Here is a 21,923-nt window from a genome sequence, read left to right as displayed (position 1 = left end):
ACCTAGACCTTGGTTCAAAGTTCAAAAGAAGTTGAAAACGAGGGAGACCAAGGTGAGTTAAGCGATAAAAGAGTTGTTGAAACTGATATGGGGGATGTTCGGGAGGTTGATGGTGGGCCTAATGAAACTGGTATGGAACAAACAGTGTTTAAGGTGCCATTGAAAAGGAAGAAGTCAGACGTTTTGTGATTTTCGGCATTTGAAGAAATTGGACGTTGAAGGTGCCTCTGATCATGTCGACTCAGAGAGTGATAGTGAGTCATCTGACTCGAGTGTTATTCTGTCACAAAGTGAGTTTTCCAGCCGCGATTATGATGTAGATGACATAAAAATGTTCCTTAAGTCAACGAAAAATAAGAGAGGAGTTTTAGTTAATGAGTATTTCCCAGATGTAGGACAGTTTGTGGAAAAAACTAAATGTTTTATGGCTGAAGGGCGTTTTTCAAATAAAGAAGTGTATCGGTTAAAGAAAATAGTGAGGAAACTCAACGTGGATTTGAATGATGGCAGTGAAAAAGTTTAATGCTATGAATATGATTCAAAGCTGTCTGTCTTTTTGCTTTTTATTTTTGAGCATGACTGAAGTGTGTATTGCATCCTTAAATGTGAATGGTGCAAGAAATAGCAAAAAAAGAACTGAATTGTTTGAAGTTATTAAGCAAAAAAAAATTGATGTTGCTTTTATTCAAGAGACACACAGTGATATTAAAAATGCGGCAGACTGGATGCAGGAATGGGATGGGTTTTCTGTTCTGAGTCACAACACCACACTTAGTGGTGGTGTAGGAATTTTATTTTCAAAAAGTTTTTGTCCAGTTTCATATCAAGTTGATGAGATTGTGAAAGGAAGACTCTTAAAAATAAGAGCAATTTTTGAAAAATACGTTTTAATTTTTATCTGTGTTTATGCTCCTACATCACCAATGCAAAGATTGTTGTTCCTAGGTACACTAGGTTCCACGTTACAAAACTGTAATACTGAAGAGTATCTGTTTTTAGGTGGTGACTTTAACTGCACAGAGAGTCATATTGACAGGAATCATATTGAGCCTCACATGGCTTCTCGTGAATGTCTTGTTAAGTTTATAAACATGAATGATCTGTGTGATATTTGGAGGCATTTTCATGATGGTCAGAGACAGTATACATGGGCTCATGCTCGTGATAGTTTTCTGTCTCTTGCAAGATTAGATCGTTTTTATAGTTTTAAACATCATTTGGGTATTTTTAAAAACTGTGTTATTTGTCCAGTAAGTTTTTCTGACCACCATATGGTTGTGTGCTCCTTCTTTCTAAATCAGATTAAGTCTCGGAGTGCCTATTGGCATTTTAATACAAATCTTTTGTATAATAAAGAATTTAAGGAGGTCTTTAAGGTATTTTGGGAAGATTTTAAAAAGGAAAAAGGTTCGTTTCAAGATTTAAAGCAGTGGTGGGATTTTGGAAAAGTACAAATAAGACAGTTTTGTCAACAGTACACTTGCAATGTCACCAAAGAGTTAGATAATTCTATGAAAGCCTTGGAGACAGAGATAATTAAATTGCAGAACTTAGCTGATGCATCGAGTAATCAAAATCATACAGAGATGATATCGAATAGAAAAACACATTTAGCAGACCTGCTGGGGTTGAAAACACAAGGAGCTCTGATTCGTTCTCGTTTTTTAAGTCTTGAACAGATGGATGCACCATCTAAATATTTTTTTAGTCTTGAAAAAAAAAACTGGCAAAAACGTTTTTTGCATGCTTTACGCTCTGAGACAGGAAATATTTTAACTAGTCATGCAGGAATACGTGAAAGAGCTTGTAATTTTTATGAAAATTTGTATAAGAATGAGTTGGGAGCAGGGTGGGATTCTGAGAGTCCATTTTTTGTAGGTCTGAGTCAAGTGTCAGTGGGGGGCAATGCACACACACACACACACACACACACACACACACACACACACACACACACACACACACACACACACACTGTGATCATTTGACTGTAAATGATCTCTTCTACGTTCTTAATACCTCAGTATCTGCAGACACACACACACACACACACTTCTATGTTCTTAATACCTCAGTATCTGCAGACACACACACACACACACACACACACACACACACACACACACTTCTATGTTCTTAATACCTCAGTATCTGCACACACACACACACACACACACACACACTTCTATGTTCTTAATACCTCAGTATCTGCAGCTGACAGTTTGGACTCTCTTCAGTCCATCAGAAATAAACTTTACACCAGAGTCCTGCAGGTCATTGTTCCTCAGATCCAGCTCTCTCAGGACACAGTTTGAGGATTGTAGAGCTGAAGACAATCTCTCACAACACTGAGCAGTGAGATTACAGCCAGACAGACTGAAAGAGACAAGAACACACACCAACAGTCAGATCATCTACAGACACACACACACACACACACACACACACACACAGATCATCTACACACACACACACACACACACACACACACACACACACACTGTGATCAGTTGACTGTAAATGATCTCTTATATGTTCTTAATACCTCAGTATCTGCAGACACACACACACACACACACACACACACACACACACACACACTAGGGATGTGCAACAGTGATTTGAGTACTCGACTGCGACAGCGATGATCGATCACGTAAACGATGATCAAAATTATTTTAAATTTTTGTTATTGGTTATGGCAGCACGTTGGGCGGGGCCCTGATCTCTGATTGGTTAGCTTCCCACTTGATGCCTCAAAAGACGTAAGAAGACAGATAATCATGGCCTCAAAGTCACATGGTGATGGTTTCCCTTTGAGAAGAACGATAAAAATACAGTGTATACAACAACAAATACAATGCGCTATCATCTAAAATGTGTAGATAAAATATCTGGCGATAACAGAGCGGCAACTCAGACGAGCATTGAATAACTTGCCATAAGACCTAAATGCAACGCAGGCAGAACCGAGAAGACGACAAAGCTGTTCGCTGAAATGGTGGTGAAAGATTTGCTGCCCATTAGTTTCAGGGACAGAGAAGTTTTACTTGTCCAGTGGTGCCTGGCTGTTCCTGCAACATCTGTTCCAGCGGAGCGAATTTATTCCACTAACGTTAAATGTGAACAGACTGCGCACGCGGCTCTCATCTGAGCACGTAGACCGCCTTATCTTTTTGAAAAGACATTTGTATGTTTCACCGGTCGTGGTAAATATAATATCCATTTTTTTTTAATAATATTATTATTTCAGTTTTGAGCTTTAGCCATAGTTAAAATATTTAGGCTATTTGGCCTCTGTTTTATACCTTATAATAGTTGTTTGGTTGTTTTCTTTATCTTTTAAAAACTACGTTTCACCGCTGGATCAAAATATGCTGCTAAAGTTATACTGGAAGACAACGTTTTGTTAAAAAAAATGCAGTTGAATAAAGTAGCAAAAAAAAAGAAAAAGTATCTTTGTGTGTTAATTTTTAAAACACAGACAAATAATGAAATGGTCTTTATAAAATAAAATGCACTGGATATATTTGTAGCCTAATTACATTAAACATATTCGTAGAGATGACGAAATCAAAATTATTTGTTTGTCATAATTTGTATCTATATTTTAAATCTTATTCAATTATTTAGCAATAATCAGTGATTTCCATGCTGTTAAATAATATTTTGGTTGATCAGAATGTGCAAATTTAACACAAAATATTAATTAAATATTATAATACATAAAAAATAACGATAGTGACACTAATGTGAATTTATTGTACTTTCATGTTTGTGAATCGCAATCCGAGTTAAACTTTCGGTCAAGTTCACATCTGCATCGGCAAATTTTTTTCAGATAAAAGTTGCAAGAGCTAGTCTAAGTCTGATTAATTAACATGAACAATTATGCTGAAATCGATGCCTATCAGCGATTCGTTTCATGCTCATATAAGCAATGCCCGATAATGATATTGCTCTTAAATGTTTTATTTTTCTATTAGTATTGTTATTATTTTATTATTGATGTTATAATAATGCAGCTTCGTTCCGTCATATTTGTGGGCATTATAATTCAATTCATATGGCTTCGAAAACGCGCAGTTGGTTTATGGAAAATAAAACTTAACTTAAAAATAAAACTTAAAATTACACCTATTACACTTAATAACGTAGAAAATATAGCACAAATCTGCCATACATTTATAATGAGAACTTTATAGGAATCTATATTAAAATCTGTCCTTGCCCATCTTTCAGCGCGCTGTCATGAAAACGCATCAAAGGGAGCTCGCGCTCTCTCTCTCTCTCTCTCTCTCTCTCTCTCTCTCGCTCTCTCTCTCTCTCTCTCTCGCTCTCTCTCGCTCTCTCTCTCTCTCTCTCTCTCGCTCTCTCTCGCGCGCGCTCTCTCTCTCTCTCTCTATCTCTCTATCTCTCTCTCTCTCTCTCTCTCTCTCTCTCTCTCTCTCTCTCTCTCTCTCACGCATAACTTATCATCCTATTGTGCTGATACAAGTTGTAATGTTACGTCTGTAATAATAATATGTTATCTGATTTATCATAGGATGTGTCATAGAATTAGCTTCCGTTTATTGGTACACTCTTCACCTCAGGCAGATATTTCTTGCTCCTTTATTAATAACATTGCTTGATCATAATCATAATTTAACCTGTCCTAATCATGTGTTCATGTTTTCATAGACAGATTTTCATATCAGATTTTTATTTTTTCATTTTCATAACAATCTTCAGATTTTTTCATTATATACATTATGGCCATCCCCCCCCCCCCCCATTTAGCCCCACCCCCAGTTAATCGAATTAATCGTTTTCGAAACCTATCCATGATCGAAATGAGAAATTTCCCAAAATGCCCATCCCTAACACACACACACACACACACACACACACAAACACACACACACAGACACACACACACACACACACACACACACACACACAGTGTTGGGAAGGTTACTTTGGAAATGTAATAGATTACAGATTACAAGTTACCCTGTTTAAAATGTAATAGTAGTGTAACTTTTTTAATTACTTTAAAAAAGTAATATAACTAATTACTTTTGAGTACTTTTTGATTACTTTTATAAATATCTAATGAATGTTTATTTGCAACTGTTAATCATCTTCAACCATTTACACCGTGCAGGTTTAACCTTAAAGTAGAGCTCAATACTGTCAGACTTTCACCATCCTTCATCACTTGAATTAAGATGATCACATTTGAACACATCCACCACACAATCAGACTTTAGTACTGCCTTTTACTTCAATGAGATTGATATGAAGTTCAATGCAGATTTAAAATCAAAAGAAATTGTTTATAGATACTGTTTTTGAAACCAAATCTTTGCATAACTACAGGCATCTAACTGCATCTAACAATGGTTTGGGGAAAAATAGTTAATAAAAAAATAAAAGCATATACATCAACTCAAATACGGTTATCTAATAAGCATGTGTCCTATTTTGTGTACTAAACTCCTGAAACATTAGTGTCTTTTTGAAACACTGCTGTCTCTTTGTATATGATATGATGATAGTTTCTCAAAATAATAAAAAAAAATGCTCATGAAATGACTCAGTTCTAGAGATTAATTTCCATGAGTTGCGGACTGGGAAAAAAAAAATAGGCTGGGAAATCTCACACTCATACACCCACAACCCATTCTGAAACATGGACAACCCTATTTTTTTTTTGGACCTGACATGAAAAAGATTTAAAACCTAAGGTTTAGGTTTGGGGACTTGCAACGTATTACGAGTTCTCTCCTGAACTGCACCTTCACTTTCATTATCCATCTCTCTCATGACTTTAATACTGAAGATTTTTATTTGACTTTTACCATGTTTTGTAAGTGCATTTTTTTTTTTTTTTTTGGCAAATGAATTATCGCTTGTATTTATTTTTACTACAAATTCCATGGTTAAACCACGGTTAGTACCATACCATAGGCTACATAAATTTTCCTAAGGGTTGTGTTTTTGTATGCACTAGCTCCCCCTAAACCAATGATACAATATGATGATTTGTCTGCTAAATTACTACTGTAACATTACAATAGATAATAATGACGTCGTTTATACAGTATTTTGAGTGAGTGTGAGCAATGTGCTGCTGCTGCTTGACTAATTAAACAAAAGACAAAACTACATTAGCATATTTACAGATGAGACTGACCTGCACCTGAAACCCTGAACAGAAGTGTTGCTTCTGCTCCAGCTGTGCGCTACACAGTTCACTCCGGTCTCTCTCTCTCTCACATTGAGTCTGATCCAAACCGTTCGGCGGAGGCGCAGAGAGCGCGCGAGCCCAACCATTGCCGGTCACGACTAACCGATTCATGATTTGTTAGAGGTTCGGGAATAATCGCTTTAGTATATTCGGCTTGCAATTATATAATAACAATATTTAAGTAGAGGGCCAAATCGTTTGCCGGGCCACCGTGAATAGTCCCGGTTCTCCCGATGTCCAGTCAGCGCCTGATTTCCACAGACACGCAGGACGTGCAGGATTCATATTCAGTCTTTTTGCGGCTTAATAATCACAGACACCAGTCCATATCGCGTTTTTATTCAAGTGTACGACCTACTTTTGATTTATTCATCCAAAATGTGGCATATTTCGTCCGCGTTATAGGCTGAATACCATTTTTATGACTGAATTCTACGAATGTGTTCTCCGCGTCGCGGAGATCATGGGCCATATGTCTTAGTGCAATTTGGGAAAGAAATAAGCTGAATGTGTGTAAATATTCAAATGTAATCCTCTTTGTAATTGTTACAGTTTTCATAAGTAACTGTAATTTAATTACTCATTTTTTCTTAGTAACTGTAACTGATTACTGTTACATTTATTTTGTAATTAAATTACGTAACGCCGTTACATGTAACTACTTACTCCCCAACACTCCACACACACACACACACACACACACACACACACACAGTGATCAGTTGACTGTAAACGATCTCTTCTATGTTCTTAATACCTCAGTATCTGCAGACACACACACACACACACACACACACACTTCTATGTTCTTAATACCTCAGTATCTGCAGACACACACACACACACACACACACACACACACACACACACACACACACACACTTCTATGTTCTTAATACCTCAGTATCTGCAGCTGACAGTTTGGACTCTTCAGTCCATCAGAAATAAACTTTACACCAGAGTCCTGCAGGTCATTGTTGCTCAGATCCAGCTCTCTCAGTACACAGTTTGAGGATTGTAGAGCTGAAGACAATCTCTCACAACACTGAGCAGTGAGATTACAGCCAGCAAATCTAGAAGAGATTAAATACAAGTATTATTATTATTATTATTATTATTAAAGGATTAAATCCTTCCTGCTGTATTGTTAATTTGATCATTATTTGTAGTTTCTCTTTATTAGCTGGATTTGTGTTTATTATAGTCTTCAGATCCTGATCTGATATATAGACCCTCTTTTATTTCTGTGTTTGGACACTAATGTTGTGAATCAGAGCTTGTTCTGTAGTCCTTCACAGAAATGTGTCACATCTGAGTTTGTAAAAGTCATTTTCACAAAAGACTGACATCTAAATGGATATTTAACACAGATCTCATTAAATGACAAACTCTAAGCTTGTTCTGTGTGAATAATTCATGTCCGTGTGTGAGCTGCTGAAATGTAAGTTTTAATCTTTTATTTGTGACATTAATGTGGTCACAATGCTGACAGAGTAAATATGTGTTAGAAAACTAGACCTATATCACTCATAATATTACCATTCACACTCATCCACCTTTTCTATGGTTTGATTTATTTTATGTCATAATGCAGAGCTCTTTAAATGTATAATAATGTAAAATAGTGTCTAGTGCTGTACAGTAAAGAGTAAGCAGACGTCAAGCTCTGTCTTCACTGTAATAGTTCACTGTAACAGCAGTCAAACAGCTGCAACATTCAGCATTTATGATCAATAATTACTGCAGATTAAATGTTATTATAGTTATTAATATTAGCAGTAGTTGATATCATGATTGTGTCTTGATTGAGAGTGAAATGTGTGAATGTCAGCTTTACTGATCAATGTGTGGAGCGTCTCTTTGCTGCAGCTGCTGCTGATTTAATGAACCAGTTTCTCATGTGACGGGGTTGTTTTTACCTTTTACTCTAATATCTACTGGATTAAAAACACATGTTGGGACTCCTTTAAGATTCTGGCCTGTTCTTCAGGAGAAAATCTCTCATTCAGGAACATTTATTTTAAAGGAGTCAGATTCATTATTAAATATGATCCTTTAGTTGATGATGAAACACTCACAGAGCTTTTCTGCAGTTGATCACAGCTGGTATCAGTCTTCTTCTCCCCTCATCTGATGTGTTGTATTTCATGGTGTTCAGTTCATCCAGTGTCTCCTCTGACATCTGAAGCATGTAGGAGATTGTTGAGCAGTGACCAGGAGAGAGTTTCTCTGAGTGTTTGTCTGATTTCACAAACTCCTGAATCTCTCTGAACAGAGTCTGATCTTTCACTTCCAGCAGACAGAGGAACAGATTGATCGACTGATCAGCTGAGAGATAATCTCCATCTTTGATCTGTTTTTTAATGTACCGTGTGGTTCTGCTGATGGTCTCTGAGCTGTTCTCTGTGTGTTTCAGTAGATCCTGTAAGATTCTCTGATTGGACTCCAGTGAGACGCCCAGCAGGAACCGCAGGAACAGATCCAGACGTCCATTCTCACTCTTGAGAGCTTTATCTACTGCTGAAGTTAATAGATCATACAGAGAGACTTTATATTCTTTATCAGATTTAAATCTGGAAGGACTGAATTCATGCAGTGTTTTCTTGTTCTTTGTTAAACAGCAGTAAAGCAGATAGAAAGCAGCGAGAAACTCCTGAACGCTCAGATGAATGAAGCTGTAGACTTTCCTCTGATGAATCACAGATTCCTGCTTAAAGATCTCAGTGCAAATCCCAGAATACACCGAGGCGTCAGTGACGTCTATGCTGCTCTCAATCAGGTCCTCCTCATAGAACATCACATTGCCCTTCATCAGCTGTTTGAAAGCCACTTCAGCAAGTTTCACAATCACTTCTCTGTTGGACGGCAGGAGTTTCTCTGGATCTCTCTCTTCATACTTCTGCTTCCTCATGTTGATCTGAATCAGCAGGAAGTGGATGTACATTTCAGTCAGAGTTTGAGGGATTTCTGCACTCAGATCTTCTTCCAGGAGCTTCTGAAGCACAGTGGATGAGATCCAGCAGAAGATGGGGATGTGGCACATGATGTGGAGGCTTCTTGCTCTTCTGATGTGTGAGATGATTCTGCTGGCTTGATGCTCATCACTGATTCTCTTCCTGAAATATTCCTCCTTCTGAGGCTCAGTGAATCCCTGAATTTCTGTCAGACGGTGGATGTATTCGGAGGGGATCTGATTGGCTGCTGCTGGTCTGGAGGTGATCCAGATGAGAGCAGAGGGAAGCAGCTCTCCTTTCATCAGCTTTGACATCAACACAGCCACTGATGAAGTCTCAGTCACATCACAAACTTTCTGAGCGTCTGAAAACATCAGTGTGATTCTGCTTTCATCCAGACCATCAAAGATGAACACAACTTTACACTCCTCATAAATCTGTGAGTCCAGATCTTGAAGTTCAGGATGAAAGTCCAGCAGAAGTCTGTGAAGACTGTACTGATGATCTCTGATCAAGTTCAGCTCTCGAAATGGAAGCACAAACATGAAATCTACATCCTGATTGGCTTTTCCCTCGGCCCAGTCCAGAATGAACTTCTGCACAGAGACGGTTTTTCCGATTCCAGCGATGCCTTTAGTAAGAACAGTCTTGATCTGCTCTTTCTCCTCACATCCTGCTTCAGCGGAGGCTTTAAAGATGTGATTGCAGTAGATTGGAGTGTCTTGTGAGTGTTGTGTTCTGGCTGTTTTCTCCATCTGTAAAACCTCATGTTCTTCATTCACTCCTTCTCTCTCTCCCTCTATGATGTAGAGCTGTGTGTAGATGCTGTTCAGGAGGCTTTCATTCTCCTGGAGTTTCAGTCCCTCAAATAATCTCTCATACTTGTTCTTCATGCTGGTTTTGTGCTGCTCTTTGACTCTCTGTAGTTCATCATTCACTGCTTGAGGAGGATCCTGGGCTCGTATCTGATCGTCTCTATACACACGGTTGAGGAACAAAAAAAAAAAAAAATTAAAAATACACATAAATAATAGGGCTGTGCATTTAATCGGTAAAAAAATGTGATTTTGATTTGGCTTCCAACTACTATGAAAATACAATAATCAAGATAAAACGATTATTGCGCCCCTGTTGCAGCGCTGCGCTTTTGTTCCTCCATAAAACCAAATTTCCAGTGCAAATCAGTAAAATCATGTAACGTGACATTTGCAAAATGGGACGTGCTTGATTTATCGAAGTATATTGATTATTTTAAAAGCGTGGAAGAGAACTTGCTCTGCTCCTCAGGAAGATATAATCGCTCAGAGACAGAACAGAACACGGACATGTAAAGTCATCTTTTAGCTCAAGGTGCGCGTGCGTCTAAACGGTCAAGTGCATGCAAAAAAAGTGACAAAATGCTGGGCATGGTGATTAATCATGTCCGTCGGTCATGAAATAAATGAATGTAAAGAGTTGAGAATGAAAATACGCGTGCAACAGTCATTCGGATCCATGCCGCTCTTAAAGTGACAGTGGTATGTTTTATTGGACGTTTTGTGTAGTAGGCTGTACCACGCCACATGAACCTTTTCATATAAACTTCAATAAATACAAAACTAGAGCCAAACTGATACTGAAATTAGACATTTATAATAAATAGTATAGTGAATAATGAAACTTGCATAAAAAAACAAACATTAAAGCACAGTTTGTTTCAAGTGCATCTTTTTATTCTGTTGTATTTGTCCTTTGCTTTTTTATTATAGACCGTTTATTTACAATAATTTCGAGGACTTTTTGTTTGTTTGTTTGACATTCTGCTGGTCTCTACAATGTAGATGTCATAGCAACATTATTTACAGGAAATTCATATTTGATATGTATCACTATCTTTAAATAAATCACTCATATAAAGTTTTGATCATATTGCCCCCTCATTGTGTTAAATAATCGTGATTACAATATTGAACAAAATAATCGTGATTATGATTTTTGCCGTAATCGAGCAGCCCTACTGTTTACTTGGCTGTTTTATCAAATAGCATGTTTTTGCTTAGCCAGCTATGGAGAAACTAGCCAGACAACAGAGAGGCGACGTCACACACTTTAACAGCACGGTCTAACCGTGCCTAGAATTCTGGGCTGAGAACGGTTTGTAATCGTTCTGCACTTTACCAGGCTCACGAGGAAACACAACTGAAACCGTACCTGACAGCCCTTACAACCGTTCGGCCATATAGTAAAGAAAACGACTGTATTCGAGAGCGAATGAAGACCACTTTGGTGTTCAAAAACAAAACTATTATTAAAAATTATTATTCAAATCTCAAAATTGAAAATCGAATGGCAACCACCGAGCGAATATTCAAATAATATTCCAGCTCTAGATAAAAGCACCTGCTAAATGTACAATGTAAAACACTATAACTTCGTTCATAAATCTGAGGTAAAATATAAAATCAAAACTTATCTCTCAGCTTGCATTCAGTGTGTTTTCATGCACTCCCAAATTAACTTCACTCACTAGTTATTATTAAATCACCCACTAGTTATATGTTCAGACTCACCTGGGGTCAGAGGTCACTGCTCCATCACTGGGGTCAGAGGTCACCGCTTCATCACTGGGGTCAGAGGTCACTGCTCCATCACTGAGTTTAGGAGGATGATGCATTGATCCGTCACTCTTCAGAGACACACAGCTGGGTTCTGAAGATGATATTCTTCGTCTGATCATCCTGGAGATAGAGAAGTAATTATTCCTTCAGTTCTGCCTTCGTTTATCACGAGTCTGTCAGTCATCTCTAATACTGGGCAGTGTCTCACCTGAGGTCAGAGGTCACCGCTCCATCACTGAGGTCAGAGGTCACCGCTCCATCACTGAATTCAGGAGGATGATGCATTGATCCGTCGCTCTTCAGAGACACACAGCTGGGTTCTGGAGAGTCCATCATCTGGAGAGATACAGAAATGATTAGTTCACCTCTCGGGTCTTCGGGTCAGAGTTGTTTGTTGTTTTGCTAAAAAAAAAAACAAAGGTGAAAAGTGAAAGCAGTATTGAACACAGAAATTAGTTCATCAGTTATGAGATGCATTTCTTGTCTGTAGTTTCTCCATTTCTTACAGTTTACAGTTTTCCCATTTCCCCTCATTGCTTTATCTTGTCCAAAATCTGCAGATCAGTGTTTACTTCAGAAAGATGATTCGGTTACATCTCCATCATTTAAACTGCGTCACAACAACTCCAAACACACACACAAACACAAAACATTTTAAACCCTACACACACACACACACACACACACACACAAATATACCTAATTCAAATCTTATTCATTAAACCTGTGTTCTCCAAATATTCAATTAAAGCTGCTCTGTTATTAATTCTCTGTTCTGGGTTTAGCAGGTGTCTCAAATTAATTTCACTGTCCTCTTTCCTCTGAACTTCTTCTAATAGCTTCCCTCTATCATCTTTAAACTTCTCACAATACATGATAACATGTCCTAGCGTTTGGTTTTCTCCACATTCACAACATCCCGTCGACGCTTGGACATTAATTACAATGTTTTATTAAGTCTGTATGTCCTATTCTGAGTCTGATGACATGTTTTCTCTCTTCTACTTCCAGATGAGTATCTTCTTTTCTCCACTTTTGGCTGTTTTTCATATCTTTATTTCTGTCTCCCACAGCTGCTGCAATCTGTGATTTATTAGCTTTAATGTCATATCTACTGTGTGATATTTCCATTTCTCTTCTAGTGTCCCTCAGAGCTTGTTTGGATGATTTGTCTGTGTCTTCGTTCTCTTTGAGCTCTGCGTGAGCTGAACACATGAATATTACGCTCCTTCTCTGCTGTAAAGTACATCATTCTTACAGAATCTGCACGACTAAACCCTGTCTAGTGTCTGACTGCTTCAATTAGAGCAGAACTAGAGTCTGAACACACCACACGTCCTTCAATCCTGCCTCGCTTATCCATCTTAATGCATCATTACTGATATCAACTCCTCTGAAAATACTGAGAACTCGTTTAAAATCCTTACCTTTCTGGATGAATAACATCTGCAACCTCTAATTGTTCATTATCTGGATTTTTTGATGCATCCATATATACTTGTGTTTTATGTCCATACTTTATCAACAGGTATTCTCTCACCTGGATTTCCTCTAGTTTCTTACTATATCATACGCTTTTTCACAGTCAAAGAACAATCTCTTTATTAAACAATGCTTTTCTAGTGTCTGTCTACTGTTCCTCGTTCCCTAAATCCACTCTGATCTGGTGATAACTTCTTACAAATAACACAATCTTTCTGTAATCTTTATTTTCTGTATAGATGGGAAGTGAGTGCTCGTGGTCTTCAGTTTGTTGGAATACTTCCTTCTGGGAATAACTATTGGCTCTTTCCATCTCTTCTGTAAAACCCCTTGGATCCAGATCTTGTTGAATAAAACCCAAAGTCTCTCCACTGAGATGTTTTTTCTGACCATAGCTCACTCCGTCTTGTCCAGCTGCTGATTCTTTCACTCTTTTTAATGCTTTCTTAAATTCAGTCATTTCAAATGTCCAGAACTTCCCTTCTGTCTTTTACTGCCAGCTTTATTCTGAACATCTTTTCTCTTCATCTCTTTCTCTCTTCACACACATTTCTAGAAGAGTTGACTTTTATAAGCTCCTCTGGAAACATTATTGTCTTCTCTTCATCTGTTTCTGCTAACTTTTCTCCTCTTCTGAGAACAGTTCAATCAAATCTATTACTTATTCCTCATATCTCTTTTAGTCTTTCTGACCACCACATCTTAAACCTCTTTACGATTGATTACATTTTATTTTCAGTTTCTTTTTCTTTCAGCTTTTCTTTTATTTCTTATAGCTTCATTGCGATCTTCATCCCAACACGGAAACATTTTCTTCTTCCTGATTGTCTTTACATCATTTTAAACTGTCACAACAACTCCCTCAAATCTCCGTTAAAGTGTGAAGAGTTTAACACGAGAGCGACATTCTACAATAATACATGATATTAGAAGCTGACAACTCAACTTACCGTCAACTCTGAGACCTGAACAGAAGGAGTTTAACTCTTCAGAATACGCGTTTACTCTCCAGTTTACTTTCGGTTTCGACACTCTTCTTCTTCTTCTTCTTCTTTTAAAGGCGGTTACAAACTCATTTAAAGGTGTATTTGCGCCTCCTGCTGGAGTGGAGTGTGGAGCGTGACGGATATTAATAAGCAAACCTTAAACAAACAAACAAACAAAATGCTACAATTATTCTGTACACTTCATTACGTGATCTTAAATCACATTTATTTAAACCTATTGTTTTCAATAATTTTATAATATACTTTCAAATATGATTTGAAAGATGACCGTCTCACTCAAAGATCTCGCTCTATTTTCTCTGACGATGAACACATTGAACTAATTCTCTTTAAAAGCACTTCGATGATATTAATAAATGAGAGCCGAGGGCCTTCATTAGATCCAGACAGAGATGATGGAGAAGGGGAACACAATTCAGATTATTTTCTTCAATTAGAAAAAAGTGATATAAAAATAGTTTCAGATTTGAATATTAATGGTATATTAACACACGAGCCGAGATCTATTGCTGGTTATTGTTCATCCTTCTATCGCTCTCTTTATGAATCTAGATTTAATGAAAAAGATACAAATGATTTCTGAGATAGTCTTAATAAAACTAAATCTAGAAGTGAAGACAGAAAGCATCAAACCTAAACCAAAAACACACACTGTTCTTCCTCTGTTCACAACTACTGTCTGATTCTGTTAAACACAGACTTTAAGAGGAATCACAGCTGAGATGACATCATCACCATCAGCCAATCAGCACATCACACCACTCTCTGTTTAAAAGATGTTCTTCATATTATTCAGATCTCCTCTAAAGCTTCAGCTCTTCATTTCAATATTAATAAGTGTGAATTAATGTCTCTGAAGCTGTGTGATTCACCATCTATCTGTGGTGTCCCTATAAAAACTGAAATCTCATATTTAGGTCTAAAGATTGTAAAAAGATGAAGGGAGAAGATGTGAGCTCAATATTTGCTCTGTTATTGATAAGATGAAGAACAAATTGAATCAGTGTTTACTAAGAGACTTCTCTTTGAGGACATCTCAAGACTCACATATACAGCTCTTTCTCCAGCAGTCAACAATAGTATTTACAAGACTGCTGACAATATGCTTTTCAGTCTTTTATGGAAAAATATAACCCATTATATGAAGAAATCACCTGAAAATGGAGGATTGAACTTCTTGGACTTTAGCTCTCTTAATAATACTTTTAAAGTAAACTGGATCAAACGATTAAAACAGAACAACAACTAGTTTATGAAGATTATTCCTCATTGTATTTCTGCTCAGGTTGGACGTCTTCATTTTCTTCTGTTTTGTAACTACAACATTTCTAAACTTCTGATAAAGTTTTCCAGTTTTCACAAACAAATGCTTCTACAAGTTTTTTTTTTTTTTCTCTTCTAAATGTTGATATTGTCCAGCCTGGTTTCACACACAGGGTTTAAACCAAGCGAGGATTACTGAGAACAGAACACAATTCATGTGAGTCTCACACATCCTATTAACCCTTTCAGCAAACGCAGCGCAGAGCTCTGTTTATGTTGGTTTGGAGTTACACTCGGCACAATTCAAGTCCTCTGAAACTGTGTAAAGAAACACACCGGGCGTAAACACACACACACACACACACACACACACCGAGTCAGGACATTAATGGCAGATCTCATCTAGCAAGCAGTGTATGGACAGAACAAGTGGAATATATGCTGTGCTAAATGTTGAAGTGTCACAGTATTGCTCTTCATATTCAGTTCAATACATGGAGAGAGCAGAAAACATGAAGTGTGAATCAAACCAATGGCAAGTAAACATGAACGCTGCACAGAGGAGTGTGATCTTATCTTCTCAGTGTGAGCACATCAGGTCTGTAAGTTACTGACCATCCTCAGCTGAACCAGTGACCCTAAAAGAAGACATCTGAACACAAATGGAGAAAGCAAGGAGGTTCGGTGAGGAGAAAAACAAGCTCTGTCTTGCTCCTCAGCAGCACACCACTATCTGTGAAACCTGCGTTAACTCCTTCAGACAAACACAATCCTTTCAGTTTCTGAGCCAGATGTGTCATATTAAAGTCGTTTGGAGCGGGTCACACTCATTCAGAGAAGAGCAATGTCTCAGATGACCATCCTTTGTGTCTCTTATCAATATGAACATGTGCAATGCGATCTAATACTGGTTATAAATGTAAGTATAGTTAACAATAGGATTCATGCTGTCTCTCATATATGTTTCTTCAGATTATTGAAAGACACTCGAGGTGTTGAATCATTGGTTTCAGAGAGATTTCTGACTCAAAGACAGAGTTGTGTTCACTAAAGCTGAAGATATCTCTCGATTATCGTCTGCTCAGTCCATCTCTGTTCACAAACACACCTGGAAACTACATTCTGTGGAGAAATAACATTCATTATATTAAAACATCAGTCTTTCTAAACTCATACCACCAAGACGCTCTAAATTGAGTTGAGTTTAGCTCTAAACAGTAACTTTAAAATAAATTGGTTAAGACAATATCTTCACAATTCTTCATCTGTCTGAATATAATTCCTGGGTTTATTTTCTCTAAATTGGGCGTCTTATAATTTCTCTTGATGTGTAATTATAAAACTGAAAAACTTTCTAAATTTGACCAACAAGTTCTTGCTCCTGGAGTCTTACACAGAAACACAGTTTTCTGATCTGGAATAAAGCCAATATTAGTGTAGAAATAAGTCTTTATTTAGTCAGCGTTGGTTTAGTAATGGGTTGTTCTCAGTGAGTCAGTGATTGAATAATGATGGGACTTTATTAGGGTTTCCAGACTTTCTCTGAAGATCCAGAATTGCTCCATTAAAAGAGTTGAAGGCTCTTACTATAGGGCCGTTCCTCAGGTGTGCATGTGCTGTTCACAAGCAGTGTTTCTACATCCACACTTTCTGTCTGTCTCTAACCTCAACATACCTCTGTCAGCTTTAAAGCCTGACAACTACACTATTAGATCCTGCTTTTTACAACACAATATCTTCTTCAGATGTTACTAGTGTTGATATCTTGCTAAAAGCTTGTTGGATAACTCTGATGTCAAACTGTTGTTAATAAGTGTCTCAGTTTGATCATAAATCCTCAGTAATGTGTGAATGGTGTTCTGATGTCACAGAGACTGATGAACACACACTTGTTCTCATCCACTGATGAAGACTTCTTCACTCAAACCATCATGCTGCAATCAAAGAAGAATAGAAATCAACATTCATCTGAACTACACACACTCTTCACATCTCTTCATGTTAGGATCTTCACTCATTTCTTCTCATATTAATGTCCAGGTATTTCCAGTAGCTCTTATGTCAGTTGTGAAGTGTTGAATAGTGACTAACTCTTTCTTCAACACTTGTGTGCTCATCGCTGATCTCTATATAATGCTCTATTATAGATCAGTCATGCACTCATTTTGGAGCAGTTTCCAGCTGTTTTTTAAACCAGCAACATCTGAACATCTGAAGAATGATGTCACACTCTTTCTTTATTTTCATTATTTCTACATGGAGAAGAGCACAAAGCTTCAGACAAAACCACATTCACTTGATCAGAAAGTAGTAGAATAGAGCTCAAAGCAACACCAAAAGGGAATTTCTGAAGAGCTTTTTACAATAAATAATAAAACTCCAGCCCTGGATCTCACACAAACCCTTTTGTCTTATTAATATATAATTCATCTAAAATCTAGATTTCTGTCATATTAGGATGACAACAACATTTATTCATCTCTTTAATCAGCTGAAATGCTTTTCTTTTTTATCAGATTTTTGCTAAATGTAATTGAATACTATTCAAAGAACTGTACTTATCCAGAGTGAGAAAAAGGGCTGTCAAAATCACTCTGGACCCCTCACATCCAGCACACTCCCCCTGTGAACTGTGTCCATCTGGTCGACGCTACAGAGCACTGAGCACTAGAACGACCAGACACAGGACCAGTTTCTTCCCTCAGGCAATCCATCTTATGAACAGCTGATAATAATGGCGAACACACTACACTTTATATTTATATAAACACACACTTTATTTATCTAACACACATACTTAGTATACACTTAAATTTTGCACACAATATATATGTACATACATAACTTCACTTTGTAACATACCTGCCTACAATTGTCATTGTATATTGTCATTCACTGTCTACATATTTGTATTTTTTATTCTTTTATTATGTGTTTTTATGTTCTGTCGCTGTCATTCTGTTGTACTGCGGAGCTTCTGTCACGAAAACAAATTCCTCGTATGTGTAAACATACCTGGCAATAAAGCTCATTCTGATTCTGATTCTGATTCTGATACTCTCTCGATTTATGTTTTATGTTATCCCATTTAATATCACTTGGCATTATTTTACTGTAAATTCAGCTATTATTATTTTAGACAAGCACAAAAGTGATTGTGATTCAGTGAATCTGTATTATATTTCCAGTAAGCTTTAGTTTGAGAAGATGTCTTCTTGTGTTCTCAGATTAAATTGGTTCACTAGGATCTGTTAAGAGACTCCTGAAATACTACATTTAGCTGCAGAACCTGAAAGAGTCTCAGATCCAAGACAACAGTCAATTCTGGATTTTAGTGGCTTTTGTTTTGAACCATGAAAAGTGTCTGGAAGTGGCTTTAATTTTCTCCATGTATCAGTTCATGAATTTGATGAATAATAGAGTTGATATGAGAACTACTCAATTCAGAAGGATGTCTATCCATGAATTGGTCTGGTGTGGTGTTTAAATCATTCTGTAGGATATCTAGCTCTGAGCTCATTTATAACATCTGTTACCGTCTCCAGAAGACACTTATTATATCCAGACACATGAACTAAGATCAGAAATATTTCATCTCATTTCAAAACTACTGAGAAAACACAAAACACATAATGTGTAATTACATGATCAGTTCTGTAGCTGAGAACCAGACTCTGATGAACTTGAAGTCTGAGAACAAGGCTCCTTCTGGAAATTATAACCAGATATCACGTCTGGAACAAGGCCAGTAAATTAATTTCCTTTGGTCTCAACCTAAATATGGTTCTGTAGATCTCATCTCCAAAACCATCAGGGCCAACAGAATCAAGAAAAAGTATTTCCCTCTACAAACAAAACCTGCAATCAATGGGTTTGTTAATATCCACGGAAATCAAACTCACTAACCCTACCTGTTGAATTTGGAAATATTACAACTAGAAAGATGAACAGAAACTGAACACAGAGCAGATGGTGATCAGATTCATCCTCCTGCTGCTCCAAGCTGGAAACAGCACCATATCCTCGACGCTCACGCTTCACTAATAGTATTGTGACAAAATAATATGCATGCAAAAAACTATCATACTTCTGTGTCTATTCCCAACAGAACTCTTCCTTGGTTGATAAATACATGATAGATAAAATAAATAAATAAATAAATAAAAAGTTTTTTTTTTTTTCCCCAGAAAGGAAACCAATGCACATTTTTGTCTTTCCTACTGGGAACAACATACTTTAACTAAAACTAAAGATGCTGAACTACTGGAGCCTCTCCTTGTCTCGGCTGGATTACCAGAGTCTCTCCACGCCTCTGTGGAACTTCCAGAGCCTCGTCACCTCTCAGTCGAACTCTCTGAGCGCCCGACTGATCCTGTCGTGGCCACGGAGGCTACCCTTAACTTGTTCATGTTCTTTGTTTCAGACTTGCCCAACCAGACTTGCTCTCCTGCCAGTCCGATCCCACTGTGGTGGTCTTCGGCGCCGCCCTGGTGGGCTTCGGTTTCGACCACGCGGTTCTGGTGGTCTTCTGCTCCGCCCTTGGCGACTTCCATCCTGACCAGACGGGTGTGGTGGTATTCTGCTCCGCCTTGGGGTCCTGCCCGGTCGGCGCTGTCCTGGGTTCCTGAATGCCCTGACCCACCCTGATCTCCTGTTGTGTTGTTGTTTTGTGTTTTTTTTTTTTGGTTGTTTGTTCACTCCTGTCCCTGTTCCCCTCTGTGAGCCTGGCCCTCCGTCCCACCCCCTGATCCTCCGCCGGTCCACCTACCTCCTGTTCTCCCTGTTTTGTGTTGCACTTCTGGTCTCTGTTCCCCGCCTTACATGTTCCTCTCGTCTCTGGTTTCTCCATATTTTCTTTTTTTTTTTACCTGGCCCTCCGTCCCTCCCCCTGAGCCTCCACCTGTCCACCTCCCTCCTGGTCTTGTTTTGTCAGTCATGTCTTGGAGCGTCTGGTAGCCGCTCCTTAGTGAGGGGGTATTGTCACAGTGTCTGTTTTGTGTTCCCTGGGTAACCACTAGATGTCCTCCTTCCCCAGGGTGTCTGTCACTTCCTGAACCACATTCCCCGCGATCTCTGTCTTCGCATTGCACTCAGCTGTAGGGTGACCAGCCGTCCCGCGTAGCGCGTGCGCGCACAGCGTTTGAAGCCCAATTCATGCGTCCCACAAATTGAGACTGTGTCACGCATAATCAATGCTTGCTCAAAAAAAGTTGGTCGCTCTATATCCTCGAACCCCAAACGAACATTACTTGACAGTTCAGCACGCTACTGTTGCCACACCCACCCCTCAGTTGAACTGCTGACTAGGTTGTTGTCAACTTTTTCTTTGTTGTCATGGCAGCGCATGCACGTGCATACCAGACACACTGGGAACAGTGATGCGCGGGTCAATGTATTAATAACCCGCACCCGACCGACGTTTTTAACTAACCCACCCGCAACTCAGACCGCAAAAAATAAAAATAAAATATTGTACCCGACCCGCTTCCTGACCCGCATTTTTAAAAAGCAGTAAATGCTCATTGTAGCGTCATTGGGCCATAGGAACGTATAGGCAAAACTAAGTAGACAAACAAAAAACTTAATATATTATAATTTTGTCAAGATTTATAAAAAATCGTCAGTAAGCTCATAATTTGTACTAAAATAGTCTAGTCTGGCTATGTCTATTTGTATGTTTCTGCAAAGTCAGCAGACATTGAGGTTTGGGTTTGTTCCGATCAGAGCTCGTGAGCGGAGAGCGCATTTCTGAATATCCTGATCCGCTCGCTCATTCCGCGGGCTCTCGCTCAACCCAGAACGGCCTGCGGGTTCGAAAATATGCAAGGAGTCATTTTATTGTTTAGTAATAAACTGGTGTTTTCTGTGTTGCTGCAAAGATGAAGTTGACAATGCAGACTCGCCATGAACGCCAGAGAGAAATGCACATTTCATATGGATTACATAATCAGAGTAGCCCGTTTATTTTGGTTTGAATATTTTCGTTTAAAAGAAGACATTTCAAGCTGTCTGTAATATATAGCCTATATTTCTCAAATCTGAGGCACACGCTGAGTTTAGTTCATATGCAATGCAAGTGATCGTGCCGGCGCCTTATTACATTGTCTGCTAGGCTATATATCTGCTTCTTATTTATTAAATACGGGCAACTGATTGATAAAACATTGATCAAAATTAAGATAGAATTTATACAAAACGAAAAACTTTTAAAATGAGTTTTCTATAAAACAAAACTTAATGAAGTCGTCAAAATCATGTTTCACCAAAAACAGCGCCGTTGCTCCCCAGGCAGTCTTCTTTGCCGCCTCCATCTCCACCTGCAGACTGAGCTCGTGCGTCATCTTCATGCCAGTTATTCAGCCAATAAAGTGTAGACCTATGTATT

At 38.2% G+C, this 21,923-nt stretch overlaps 1 protein-coding gene across 8 annotated transcripts in view; it reads right to left on the bottom strand.

Annotated features, from left to right (window-relative positions):
- Positions 1-21,923, bottom strand: part of LOC128020811 (NACHT, LRR and PYD domains-containing protein 3) — a 638,518-nt gene that overhangs the window by 325,933 nt on the left and 290,662 nt on the right. For 3 of the 8 annotated variants that reach the window (XM_052607817.1, XM_052607737.1, XM_052607662.1), the window contains 2 exons: positions 11,995-12,122; positions 11,739-11,906 (listed from right to left, as the gene is read on the bottom strand). In XM_052607817.1, coding sequence (XP_052463777.1) covers positions 11,739-11,906; positions 11,995-12,122 — 296 coding nt within the window. Of the gene's footprint in view, positions 1-9,953; positions 10,165-11,738; positions 11,907-11,994; positions 12,123-14,218; positions 14,301-21,923 lie in introns of those variants that run through there. The other 5 variants (XM_052607896.1, XM_052608064.1, XM_052607585.1 and 2 more) reach the window with 5 other exon arrangements.

The sequence above is a fragment of the Carassius gibelio genome, chromosome A1, assembly GCF_023724105.1.
Source record: "Carassius gibelio isolate Cgi1373 ecotype wild population from Czech Republic chromosome A1, carGib1.2-hapl.c, whole genome shotgun sequence".
Taxonomy (NCBI): domain Eukaryota; kingdom Metazoa; phylum Chordata; class Actinopteri; order Cypriniformes; family Cyprinidae; genus Carassius; species Carassius gibelio.
Note: the sequence above shows the minus strand (reverse complement) of the source record. Positions and strands in the feature narration are given on the sequence as shown.